General features: G+C 56.6%; 1 protein-coding gene and 1 non-coding gene across 2 annotated transcripts; one reads left to right on the top strand and one right to left on the bottom strand.

Moving 5' to 3' along the window:
* Positions 1-3,571: 3,571 nt before the first annotated feature.
* Positions 3,572-9,487, bottom strand: SNAI1 (snail family transcriptional repressor 1). Its single transcript, XM_043884480.1, has 3 exons — positions 9,312-9,487; positions 8,051-8,578; positions 3,572-4,458 (listed from the first exon to the last, which is right to left on the bottom strand). Exons 1-3 carry the CDS (start codon positions 9,391-9,393, stop codon positions 4,274-4,276), a joined length of 795 nt encoding a protein of 264 aa, XP_043740415.1. The 5' UTR covers positions 9,394-9,487; the 3' UTR covers positions 3,572-4,273.
* A 3,582-nt stretch (positions 9,488-13,069) lies between these two features.
* On the top strand, positions 13,070-13,151 carry TRNAS-GCU. Its single transcript has one exon. It is a non-coding gene; the product is annotated as a tRNA-Ser (tRNA).

Raw genomic sequence — 13,151 nt, 5'->3', positions numbered from 1 at the left:
CCAGAGGTGGCCCTGGCCCCAGACCTGCCTGCCTGGACACTCACACGGAGTTCAGCTTTACAGCCAGTTTATTTCCTGGACTCGTTTTAAAGAAAAACCCAGGGGAGGATCTCGGGGCCTGGCCAGCCCCTGCTGTTCCCCACCCAAGCTCTCCCAACCCACAGCTCTGAGCTCCTGCCCAGAGGAGGGCAGTTCTTCCCTACAGTAGAAAGCCAACCAGTAAAAATAGAAGGAATGATGGAACTAGAAAAGTCACCATTTGGCAACCACCATAGTAATAATTGATTTAGGCAGAAATCACCAGTGAGGGCTAAACCTCGTGGGAGGAAGCTTGAGGAGTAACAGGATATTCACATGGTCCTGGAATGTCTCCCCGCAAGATACAGATTAAATACAAAAAGGGAGAAAGAGGAACTTTATCCACCTTAACCAAGCGGTCAAAGGGGACATCACCAGGAATGGGACAGGCTGACGTCATGTGCTGCGTGATAACTTGCCCTGGGAAGGGCACAGCCCGACCGCTGTGGTTCTGCCTACAGCACACAGCCGATTTTAACCACAGGGAAGCGTCAGGAAAGTCCAAACTGGGGGACATTCCATGAAAGACCTGACCCGAACTCTTCAAAAATGTCAGTCACAAAAGACCAAGGAAGGAGTTGTTCCAGAATAAAAGAGACCAAAGAGACGGGACAAGGAAACTTGAGGGGTGATCTGGCTCGCTCCCCACCCCCACCCACTAAAGTGCTATGGTGAACATCACTGGGACTTGGGGAAGCTTGATTGTGACTGTGGATTGAATAATAGCGTTGCACCAATGCTAAGTTGCCCAATTTTGATCATTAAACTGTGGTCATAGGAAAGAATGTTCCTGTCCTTAAGAAATATCCACTTAAATAGTTAGTGGTAAAAGGGCATCATATCTACTGCTTCCTCTCAAATGGTTAAAAAAAAAGAAGTGGGAATGTGTACGTGTGTATACAGAGAGAGAAAAGACAAACTTGATGTTATTTTGAAGAATCTGATGGAAAGATTTCAGTTCATTGTACTTTCCTTGCAACTTTTCTGTCAGGTTGAAATTATTTGAAAATAAAAAGTTTTAAAGAAATGTAAGACACCTGTCTCCCTTCTCTCTACTAATAGTCTCTATCTGCCCCATTTCACCCCTACACCCACCTAGAGACCTAGGCTTTGATGGCTTTATTGTAAATCCTCCCAGAGTTTCTGTAGGCAAATACAAACAAGAATGAAGACCATGCTCAATTCCACCCTTCTTCCCACAAAAAGGAGCATGGTCTGCATGTAATTTTTTCCCCTTAGCTAAATGTGGTTGAGTGGGGGCGGGTCCGCATCACGACAGAAGAACCGTCGCCCATTTGATCCCTAGTCCCGCCACCCGGTCCAACATCTCCTTTAAAAAACCCCCAGGAACTCACTCTCACCAGCGTTCAGGTGTGCCTGGCACAGGCCTAGACGCCCAGCCGTCACACATTCTTCGACCCAACCTTGCCCGAGGCCTCCACCCCTCTGGGCCGGCTCAGCGTCATCCCTCTTGCCTTGGGCCTTTCCCTGGCTCCCAGCTCTTGTTTCTTTCCTCTTCTGACTTGGCTAAGCCCATTCTCCACCAGGATGGGGGGAATCAGTGTCAAAGAAAAGCAGCCCTCAAGGCTCCTCCACTTAAAATGCCTCCATGCCTGCCCTGGGGCTCAACCAGGGTCTGATTCCTCCTCGCCACTGACTTGAGCACTGCAGGACACGGACCCTCATCAACCCTCTCGGCAGGAGGCCAAGCTCACTCCAGCCTCGGAGCCTCTGCACTTGCTGCTGGCTCCCGAGGCTGGAGGTCTCGCTTCCTCCAGGCCTCCCCTGGAACCGGCTCTGGGCTCGGCTCTCCCAGCCTTATCAGAGGGCGCCCCACCCCATGCGCTCCGGAGCACATGCTGTCTTTAATTCCATCTTGGCACGTCACTGTAGGAAAGCAGCTTGTTTATTTAGTCACTTGTTTGTTTTCTGTCTCCCCTACTAAAACATGAGTTCCTTGAGCCCAGGACTGTCTGTCATCTGTTCAGGGCTGTAACCCCGGGGCCTCGAACATGCGGGGCTCACTCAAACCAACTGAATGGACATCCCTTTTCTGTCTCGGGGGAGCAAGGCCCTATCATCACCCTATTTCAGAGGCAGAAACTAGAATGTCCATGGGTCTGAGAGGGCTAGAGCTTTGCTCCAGGGCCTACGAGCCAAGGGGGCGTGAGTCTGGCTCTTGACTCCCGGGATAAGGGGAGTCCGGTGCACCCCCGTTGAATGCCGGCTGGGGGTTCCCATGAGGCCCACCCCTCGGGGAGTGTGTGAGAACGGTTCTTCATCCCCCACGTGTCAGCACCTACTGTGGGTAGCTGGACGCCCCCCAGAGACCTGGGGCACAGTAGGCCCTCAGCACATTGATGCCCACCCCTCACCCACCCCCAACTCCTTGACTTCCCTTCAGGGAGGCCGGCTACAATTTGGCGATTGTTAGAGAACTTTTTTTTTTTCTCTTTTGGGAGGAAAGCTGCAAGTCATTAAGGGCTGCTCCCGGCCTGCGGGTCACCATTTCCTGTTTAGAAGAAAGAATCATCTCTCCTTTGGAACACGAAGCTCCCCCACCCCCGGCCTGGCTCTGGGGCTCCGGGGCGCCTGCGACGCCGGCCCCGCTCAGCTCCCCGCAGGAAACGGGCACCTTCAGCACCTTTTGTGCTTGAAAAGGACACTCATTTTCTCCTGGCCCCAGGAGGGCCCCAGAGGTGAGGTCACCATGCGAGCCAGAGGGGAGTGAATTATCTCAGTCCCGGGACGCAGTGCTGACCGCCTTCCCGTCCTGTCCTCGAGCAGGAAGTAGAATGACCCCTACCCTTTGGCCTGGCTTCTCACCCTCCCGGCTCCAGCCAGCCAATTTCCTCGCATCAAAGGCCATTTGGTACCCAGCAGCCAGACAGAGGTGTGGGCCTGCCAGGGAGGCCAGAGCGGGGCCCGGAGCCCTTGGAAACAGGAAGGACATCCTCTGTCCCTCCTCGCTCACCGCATTCCACTCTCATCTGGAGCAGCGGCCGCGCCCTCTCCAGAAGACCTGCCGGGCTGGGGAAGGCCCCACAGCAGGCCTGCTTGATAAGACCTGGGAGCCAGCTTCCTTCCCTGGGAGGCTGGTCGGCTGGAGAACAGAACAGGGCCACAGAGGATAAGAAACCTGCACGCACAGCCCTACCACCCACCAGCCCGCAGGTGTTTCCCGACCTCCGCATCGGACAGGACATCCACGCTCCGAGGAAAACCCACCTGCACAAACAAGGTCCCCCGGCAAACCCAGATGGCCAAAGCCAAGACCGCGGGCCGTCGGGAGCCCGCGAGCACCCTGCATCCCTGCCCGTCCTTCCTCCCTGAAGGCCCTTGAAAATACCCCCGCGGCGGTAAAACCAGGTAGAATTTTTATATATAAATTATATATAATTTATAAAACCAGATAGGTAAAGCCAGGTAGACTTTTTATATATAAATTAACCACTTTATTGAATATCAATAAACCGTACATATAACTATACAAAACGTTTCCTTAGTACAAAATGTCGCTTGCGATATAAATACCAGTGTACCTTTAAAAAATTGTAAACATCTTCCTCCCAGGCCCACCTGTCAGGCCCCGAAAATAGTTCTGGGAGACACAGTGGTGGGGCCAGAGCGCCCCACTCGGGCCCCCAACAAGGGAAGGCAATTATTCACAGTCCCTTTGGACACGTCGTTAAATTGCCCGAGAAACAGGTGCCACCATGACACACAGGAGGCTGAAATAGCTGCCCGGGTTCGCGGGCATCCTGGGGTCCAGAGGCGCTCCTGGCGTCAGGGGGCACCCCCGCGGGGCACCTGGGGGTGGCCACTTGCATAGTGAGGCGCACCTCCTGGAGGGGCGGGCTGGGGATCCCTGGAGGGCAGGCCGGGGCCCCCTGAGGGGCGAGCTCCGAGCAGCTGCGCAGAAAGGCCAGCTCCATGGACGCTGGAAGCAGCGGCTGCCAGGAGGGGTCCCTGCAGCAAGCCCCCCCCCCCCCCCCCGACAGGAAGCGCTCCCGCCCCTCCAAGCCTGGCAGGGCATCCAGAGGACCAGGAAATGGTCCCCAGGGTCCAGCCGGATGGCGGAGCTCAGGAGCGGATTCTGTGGCAGTGATGAGGAGGCAGGGTCCTCCCTTCTGGATCGGGGGGAGGCCGCTCCGGGCTGCAAGGAGGGCCCGGAGAGGCGGAAGGAGCCTGAGAGTCAGCGCGGCCCCCCTGAGCAGCCGGACTCTTGGTGCTTGTGGAGCAGGGACATTCGGGAGAAGGTTCTGGAACATGTCTTGCACTGGTACTTCTTGACATCCGAGTGGGTCTGGAGGTGAGCCCGGAGGTTGGAGCGGTCGGCGAAGGCGCGGCTGCAGTGGGGGCAGGAGAAGGGCTTCTCGCCTGGGGAGAGACGACAGGAGGGGTTGGTGGAGGCGTGGTCACTTGGGAGGACAGCTGACGTCTGCTGACATCCCCAGCCACCCCCAGCCTCTGCCACCCAGCTCACCCCAACCTTGAAGGGCTCCCATGACCCAGAGAAGCCAGAGGCCTGGATTCAGCTGGGAGCGCTGCCACTTCCCACTGTGTGGCCCTGAGCAAGTCAGCGGGCTCTGAGCCTCCGTTTGCTCATCTGTAAAATGGAGCCGTTCAGCCCCCACGCACAGGGGTTGGTAATTGAGAGAAGGCGAATCAAGTACTTTTCCTGCCCTGCCGGCAGGAGGAAGTGCTCAACAACGTGGCAGCAACAGCCGCGTGTTTGCTGAACGCTTTGTGCCAGGGAAGGTGGAAGCACTTCCCGCTATCTCATTGAACCCCACCTTCATCCTGAGTTGAGGGATGGAGAAACTGAGGCACAGGGAATATGCAGGGTCTCAGAAAGAACCAAGCAGCCCGACTCCAGCACCCTTGGTTTTAACTACTACAGAGACTGCCTCTTAATTAAGGAGGCTGAAATGGGTGTTTCTTATTATCACCCCTGTATTGCCTTCCTGAGGGGACAAAGCTTAGCTTAAGAGTCAGCCTAAAAACCCCCCTCCCCAGGTCACCCCTTTTCACTGCTTCCCCATCACTGGGATCACACTCAAGAAAAGTGTCAAGTCTGTCTGTCTCTCCATCAGAGAGAGCCCCACCCCGAATCCATTCCAAGCTTCCAACCCAATGCCCAGAACCCCCAAGGGGCTACAGAAATCTTTTAACCTTATGACTTTTTAAAAAAGAATCCCCCCTGAGGCCCTCATGCCACCTGCCCGGCCAGGCTGTATTGGGAAGAGTCTTGCACTCAGGGCTGGGAACACGGCAGGAGTGCAATAACTGCCTGGACAACAATGTCTTTTTTTTAAATAAATTTAAAAAAAGGTCTCAGAAGAGCCTGACTCCTCAATCACCACCAGACAACACCATTCAGCTTTTCATAATTCCTGTCCCAATCAAGAGACTATAACTCACATTCCAGAAACCTTACTGCAAATGCTGTTTCACTTTTCCTTGGGGCTGCGTTTCCCAAATAAAGCCAGAAGAGTAACTCATTAAATAAATACTAATCAAGCCTCTAACTCCACGCCAGGCACTGTTCTATAATACTGAATACTCTTTTCCCAGAAACGACATTCTCCTCCCCTCCCACTCCCCAGTGTCCCGAGGCCAAGGCCCCCTAGTTAAACCCCGGTGCTAGAAGTAAGAGCTGGGAATAAATGAATGCCGGCAGCCCCCCTGGGTGCCTGGGGGCACTGCGCGGTGCAGGGACACCAGGGACCGGGCCACCGGCAGAGCGGGGCCGGGGCCAGAGGGCTGGGGAACCTGCTCTGCCATGACAGGAGCGCCTCTGCACACCAGGCCCCAAGGGTCTGATGACTGCGTTCTACAAGTTCTTCCTCATTCACACCCTGCTCTGAGAGCTCCGGGCCTGGGCTCTGCAGACCTGTAAGAGCGGATGCAGTGCCTGGGTTCCCCGCTTCCCCTCGCCCCCCCTCGGGCGAGGCGCAGGAGCCCTGACTGCGGCCTATAAAGCTGGGACTTGGGCAAGTGGCGGCCTTCTCTGTGCCTCCGTTTGCTCTCCGCTGAGATGGGGGTCAGGACGGCCCAGCTCTCAGGGCGGCTGCTGGACTGACTGCCGCGACACAGGTGACGAGAGGGGCCCGGAGCACGTGCCTCTTTATGTTACGTGTGATTAGACACAAACCTGGACAAAGGGGCCGGCTGGATGGGATGGGATGGGATGGGATGGGATGGGTGGGTGGGTAGAGGTCTGTGTGCAGAAGCGGGAGGCCCCGCAGGCCTCCACCCCGCCACCCCGACCCGGCCACGTCTTTCTGGTGCTCCTGGCGTGTGAAATCGGCACCAGGCCGGCGGGGACAAAGGCCGCCGAGGGGGGCAGTGTACATGCGATACTCCCTGGATTAAAGGGGCCTGACACGCTGCGGGCCGGCAGCTGCGGCCCGGAACAGGTGCTGGGCACCGCTGCCCCGGGCACCTGCTCCAGCCCCCAGCCCCCGCCCCCCAGGCGCACCATTAAGGCGCACAATGGGAGGCGAGGAGGATGGTGCTGGTGCATTTCAACAGGCTTTGTGTGTCTGGGCCGTGCCTTTACATGAAAATAATGTCCGAAAGGGAGGGGAGAGAAGCTGGGAGGCTAAGGGGAGCATCGGAGGGCTTCCGCTGCCCCCAAATAGAGACCCCGTCGCTGGGCAGCCACTGAGGACACAGGTCAGGCAGTTGGGCCTTTACATGTTAAAATCAGGGCTTTTGTGCACCAAGGAAGACACTGCAGCCATGGGCTGCAAGCTCTGGAGGTTGCCTGCCTCCGCCCCCACCCCCCAGGAGGAATGACATCAATAATGCCTGCAAAATGCCAGGCTTCGCACACCACCTCACTGACCCTCACGGCTCAGAGGTCAACCCCTGGGCCAGGAAATGCCAGAACAGTCTCCAACCTGGCCAGGCTGACCCCCAAAACCAACAGTCATGACCCTTGAACCCTGTCTCTGAAGAGCAGCAGCCCCAAGCAGAGAGGCCTCCTCCATTCACACTCTGAAAAGGTGGAATGGTTACTTTTCTGCACTTCCGGAAAGCTAAAGGCTAGGATGGGTTCCATCTCACAAGTTTCTACACATTTAGCATTACAGTTTTTGAAATGCCAAGACATAATTGTGTTTTCTGCCAGCAAAGGAGTTCCTGGGTCTGCATGATGGGATTAAGTTTATCTGTTCAGCGGTGAGTGGGGGTGGGGAGAGCAGGTCTGAGAACCACCATGATCCTATAACAAGTTATTATCAAGTGAGAAGCAGCCACTGAATCCAGACTGCCCCCTCTACAATACTACCGTAACCCACTCTGTATGATTAAGTCAGAATCAGAGATGCTCAGAGTTAAATCCCATACATACATACACACACACACGGCGTGTACCAACGACCATCTTTGCGCCTGCTGGGCACGTCTCAAGCATTTTCCCAGGTGCTTTCTGTCCCAGGTGTCTCATTTAACCGGCACAAAAACCTCACAAAGTGTTCTTATGCTCATTTCACAGATGAGGATACAGAGGCTAAGGGAGGTGAAACACCAGCCCAAAGTCTGGGGAGGATCCCAAGGCAGGATTCAGAGCGGAGGCAGGTGGGCAGGCTGACAACATCCTGTCTGGCTGGGGTGGGGGTGGGGGTGGGCTGGGGGAGGGTGGAGCAGGGCGGGCCCCTTCACACCTGGCCCCAACAGCAAGGTGTTACTTATACCTTTCCCCTATCCAGCTCCAACCCATTTGGCTGAGAGGAACTGAGCCTGCTGAGGGACATGTAAAAGTTATCTACTCAGCCCAAGTGTTTAGCTGATGAATGATGGCATGTTTCTGCCAAACTTCAGAGTCAGGCCCCCCAAACTCTCGAGCTAAGAGTCAGGAGACGGCGGGGGCCTCGGTTCCCACAATCCGAAAGTAACAGCAAAGCCCATCTTACCAGCACTGGCAGGGAAGGCAGTGAGAATGGGGGCCGGGGGAGGGACTCACCGGTGTGGGTCCGGACGTGGCCCTGCAGCAGCCAGGGCCTGGAGAAGGCCTTCCCGCAGGTGCTACAGACGCAGGGCAGCGTGTGGCTCCGGATGTGCATCTTGAGGGCACCCAGGCTGAGGTACTCCTTGTTGCAGTATTTGCAGTTGAAGGCCTTGCGAGACTGGGGGTCCTTGGCCACAGAGAGCCCGGTCAGCTGCTTGGGCAACTGGCCCAAGCCTGGGAAGGCAGCATAGCCCTCGGCCTCCAGGGAGGAGGCTGAAGTGGACGAGAAGGACGAAGGAGCCGGAGAGGGTGGGCTGGGAGGCTGGGAACCTTTCCCGCTGTCCTCGTCGGACAGGGAGGTCAGCTCGCCAGCCTTGGGGATCTCCTGGGGCAGGAGAGAAGCCCAGCCAATGGGCTGGGCTTGGGGCGCCAAGAGAGAGTCCCAGATGAGCGTCGGCAGGGAGGCGGTGGGATTGAGGACCTCGGGCGGTGGGATGGCTGCCAGCAGGTGGGCTTGGTCGTAGGGCTGCTGGAAAGTGAGCTCTGAGCGGGGACAGAGAAGAGGGCAAGGTCAGGCGTGAGCTCAGTCAGCCAGCAGACATCAGCCTGATGTGGGCCAGGGGCTGAACGGGGCTGGTACTCAGTGCTTATCAGATGAATACCAGATTCACGACTAGGACCAGCAGTCTGAGCCCCTCTTCACCCTGGTCACCTGGTTCTCCCACTTCAACCGCCAGCTCTTCCCGGAAGAATCCCCCTTCCCTAGCTCTGACTCAAAGGGGTCATTTCCAGGTAGGTCTCTATCCTCCTGAGTTACCCAAGTACCCAGCTTGAGACCAGATGCCCAGCATCCTGGCCCCTCATCTCCCCAGCTGCCAAGGCACCACACCCCTGGGACCCCTGTCCTAGGCCCCCTTCCATACACATCTCTTCTCCCACACCCTCCCCCAAATCCTCTGGACTCTTTCGGAGCCCTCGGCCCGGCGTCTGTCCAGGTGGAAGCCTCCTCGTCTCACTTTTGGGAGGGGCGCCCCTCTTCTCGGCGGCTGGTAAGTTTCAGTTTCCTCAGCCCAAGACCACCGCCCTCCAAAAACCCTCTCCACATCTCCCGGATCCACCTGACCCGAGCTTATTCGCACCCAGGCTGTATTTTTTGACTCGACTCTGGCCCCTCGACTTCGTCCCCAAGCCCCCTGCTCCTCCAAGGGTTCTCCTCATGCAGCCTTCGCCTGCCTCCCCCAAACTCCCCTGGGGTCCGGGCACACGGTCCCCTCACCTGGAGAAGAGTCATGCAGCTCACTGTAATTGGGTCTCCGGCGGGAGCCGGCAGACTTCCTGACGAGGAAAGAGCGCGGCATGGTGGCCGAAGCAGCGGGCGGCAGGGGCGGGGTGGGGGGGCGGTTCTCGCCGGATCGCGCCGGGATCGCAAAGCCCTCCACCCGCGACGCCGTGCAGCTGCGCTGTGAGTGGAGACGGGCCGCCGACTCCCTTAAGTACGCCAGTCGCGGGTGGGCGTGGCCCGCATCGGTCACGCCCCTTTGTCACCCCCGCGCCAATCGAGACGCGCCTTCGCCAGAGGCCCCGCCCCGAGCAGGTGCGCTGGGGGCTGGCGGGGCTCGCGCCGCGTGGCGCTGGGAGCCGGGCGGGGCCGCGCGGACGCCGGGCCTCGGGCGCGTGCATGGGCGCCCGGCGGCAGGCTGCCGGGGGCGGGGCGCTGGGAACCCCTGGACGAGGCGGGACCCCCCTTCGGGACTCGGGCGCCCGGGCCGGCTCGGCGCGGCACGCTCTCCCGCCTCTGGCGCCCTCTGGCGCCGCGCGCCGCGGGTCTGGGCACCTGACTTTCGGAGACCGCCACCGCCTCGGAGTCGGAACGGGGAGGGGGGTGCCTTGGCCCGAAGGGTGCCTCGCAGAGAGCGTGGGATTGAACAGGCGCAGCACACAGTTCGGGGGTGGGGAGAAGCAATGGACCCCTCCACGTGGCTGCTGACAGTGTGCAATGCCACGGCCTTTTTTTTTTTTTTTTTTTTGCAAAGCTAACGGGCATCAGCTAGAAAAATGCACATACTGACTGTGCTCACTCACGAACCAGGCACCCCTCCCGGCGCTGGGGAGGATACAACCCTCAACAAAACACTCGGGGTCTCTGCTGAAGGGTCGCTCCCCCCCTGCCCCTCGTCAAGTGGAGGAGACAGGCGAAGTCAGACAATTCCAATGCAGAGGGAAGTGTGTTTCGAAGCGGGGGTGGGACCACAGGGCACTGTGACAGTCAAGAGGCAGGTCATTTGACCGGGGGTCGGGGCAGCCTCCCACAGGAAGTGAAGAGAATGCCGAGGGGAGAGGCCTGAGGTTAGAGGCAGTAACCATCTCAGAGCCATTGAGAGCTTCTCTCAGGATGGGGGTGGGGTGGGCAGGGCGGCGGGGTCAGGGACTGGAGGAGTCTGGACTTTGCCCCAGGGGCACTAGAGAGCCAACCAGGGACCTGTTTGGAGTTTGGTTGAGAAAGATTACTCTGGGCAGGTGGGAGAAAGAAGTGGACAAGGGCGGAGCTCAGGTAGTTGCCTCACTCCTCTGGGGTCATCGATACTGTGTCTAAAGAACCTGAGGCTAGGCTCCAAGGGGGGGACACTGACTGATTCAGCTGTGGGGTGGGCCCAGGGGAGGGACAGACACCTCACCCCCAGCTCTCCTCTGGGCCCACCAGCTGTGAGGGCCATGCCTGTCCTGGACTGGGGATGGGGTGCAGGCCTAAACCCGCAGGTCTCTCCAACGTGTTCCCACCTGTGAAAACCTGTTAAGTCCCTCCACTCACCACCTAGCATGAAAGCAGGGACAATTGTCTGGATCGTTAGGTGCTGTGAACAAAACGATCATCCTTACCCAGTTCTAGCTGGGGAGGGGCGGGGAGGCAGGGGAGACAGGCCACACACAGTCACTGCGAAGAACAGGGCCTCCTTACGTCTGTTTACTTCCCTTCGTGATTTTCCACCTACATCCAGAGGGAGGAGTAACGCCATGTCCCTCTGCTCCAAACCTCCTGTGTCCCTATCTTACACAGAGCAGAAGCCGAATTCTTCACCGCCGCCCTCCACCTGCTGACCTGACCTCTGCTGCTCTTATCTTGAGCCGCTCTGCCCCTCCCCCTGCACAACGATCCACCGCCTTCTTTCTGCTGCTCCACATCCCAGCCCTTGGCACCTGCCGTTCATCTTCCCTGCCCGGGAAATCTCTCTTCCACCCGATCTTCACCAGAGTCTCTTTTTGTCTTTGTTTCATCAGGAACTTCGTAACTGTTCAGCCTCATTAGTAAGGAGAGAAATGCAAATTAAAACCACAATGAGATACTATTTCACGCCCATCAGAAAGATAAAAAGTTAAAATTTGGTCATAGCCAGTGTTGAGGACGTGAGGGCAGGAGGACTTTGGCTCCATGCGGGCGAGAGTGTCATAGGTATGAGCCACTTCGGAAAAGTTTCGCATCAGTGAACAACAGGTGACTCTCCTAGCATTCTACGCCCAGGCCTGCTGCCTCCCAGGGGTTCTCAGCCCTGGCGGCAGATCCCCCCAGGGAACACCAAAGCCTGGCTCCACCCTTGCAGCCGTTCTGATTCAATCACTCTGGGTGGGACCCTCTGATAGTAGCGTTTTTGAAAACTCCTCAGGTGATTCTAGTGAGCAGCCAAGGTTGAGAACTGCTGCCCAGCCCTAATCCCAGAAGAAATGAGAATATTTCTTGCACCCTCATTCATAATAGAAAAAAAACAAAAAACCAAACTGGAAACAACCCAAATGTTTATCAACAGTAAAAAGGATTATAATGGGATACTATACAGTGATAAACTAAAACTCCATATAACAACAGGGATAAATCTCAAAAACATGTGTTAAGCAAAAAGAACCAACTCAAATACAGTTAGTTGGATTTACACAGTTCAAAAGCAGGTAAATGAAACCCTTTATTGTCTAGGAATGTACATGGAGGTGGTAAAACTATAAAGAAAAACAAGGAAATGTTTACTGCAAAATTCTGGAGGGTGGTTAGCTGGAGGAGGTGCTTCTAGAGAGGTTTTGATAATTTCTGGGGGTTTTTTTGAGGGGGTTAAAACTTTTTTTTTTTTTATTGGAGTATAGTTGCTTCACCATGTAACAGCAAAGTAAATCAGTCAGAAGCATACAGATATCCTCTCTTCCTTGGATTTCCTTCCCACTGAGGTCACCACAGAGCATTGAATAGAGTTCCCTGGTTCTCATTATTAGTTATCTATTTTATACATAGTAGTATACAAATGTCAACCCCAATCTCCCAATCCATCCCAGATAATGTTCTGTTTTAAGCACAGAAGATGTTATCATTAGTCTTGAAACTGTACAATAGGCGATTTAGATACTTGCTAAGAATGATATGTTTAACACATATTTTAAGTCACCTGAAGGGAAGCATCTCTGATAATCCTAGCCAAAGTATCCTGCCTTTCAGCATATCTTTTTTATTCCATTGCCTGCATGCTCAGTCATGTCCAACTCTCAGAGACCCCATGGATGTAGTCCCCCAGGCTTCTCTGTCCATGAGATTTCCCAGGTAGAGTGGTTTGCCGTTTCCTCCTCCAGGGGATCTCCCCCACCCAGGGATGGAACCTGTGTCCCGCACTGGCAGGTGAGGTATAAGGTGCCAGCGGGGCCTTTCTGCATCTGGGCAGTCCCTTCCCTTCCTGGCGCTTTATCCTGCCGGTTCGCCCACACGCCCCTCCCTCCCAGAGACGGCGACGTGGGAGGGGGCTTTGGGCGAGGCGAGGCCCAGGGGCTGCAGGTCAGCTCCCGGGGGTGCGGTCCCGGCCGACACTGGATGCTGCGGTGTCTGGGCCTTCCGGAAATGGACCAGCTCTGCCCACCGCCCCCGCTCCGCCCTGCGCCCGGGGCCGCGGCCCTGCGGCGCCCTCTGCTGGCTGTCCGGTGGGGCTGGACGCGCACGCCGTGGATGGGGATGAAAACTGGTCCGGCTGCCATGAAGAGCAGTCTGGGAACACTGCATAATATCAGGACGAGGTGGCCGAGTGGTTAAGGCGATGGACTGCTAATCCATTGTGCTCTGCACGCGTGGGTTCGAATCCCATCCTCGTCG

Source organism: Cervus elaphus, chromosome 23, assembly GCF_910594005.1.
Source record: "Cervus elaphus chromosome 23, mCerEla1.1, whole genome shotgun sequence".
NCBI lineage: Eukaryota > Metazoa > Chordata > Mammalia > Artiodactyla > Cervidae > Cervus > Cervus elaphus.
The sequence above is the reverse complement of the archived record's forward strand: the minus strand, read 5'-3'. Positions and strand labels throughout refer to the sequence as shown.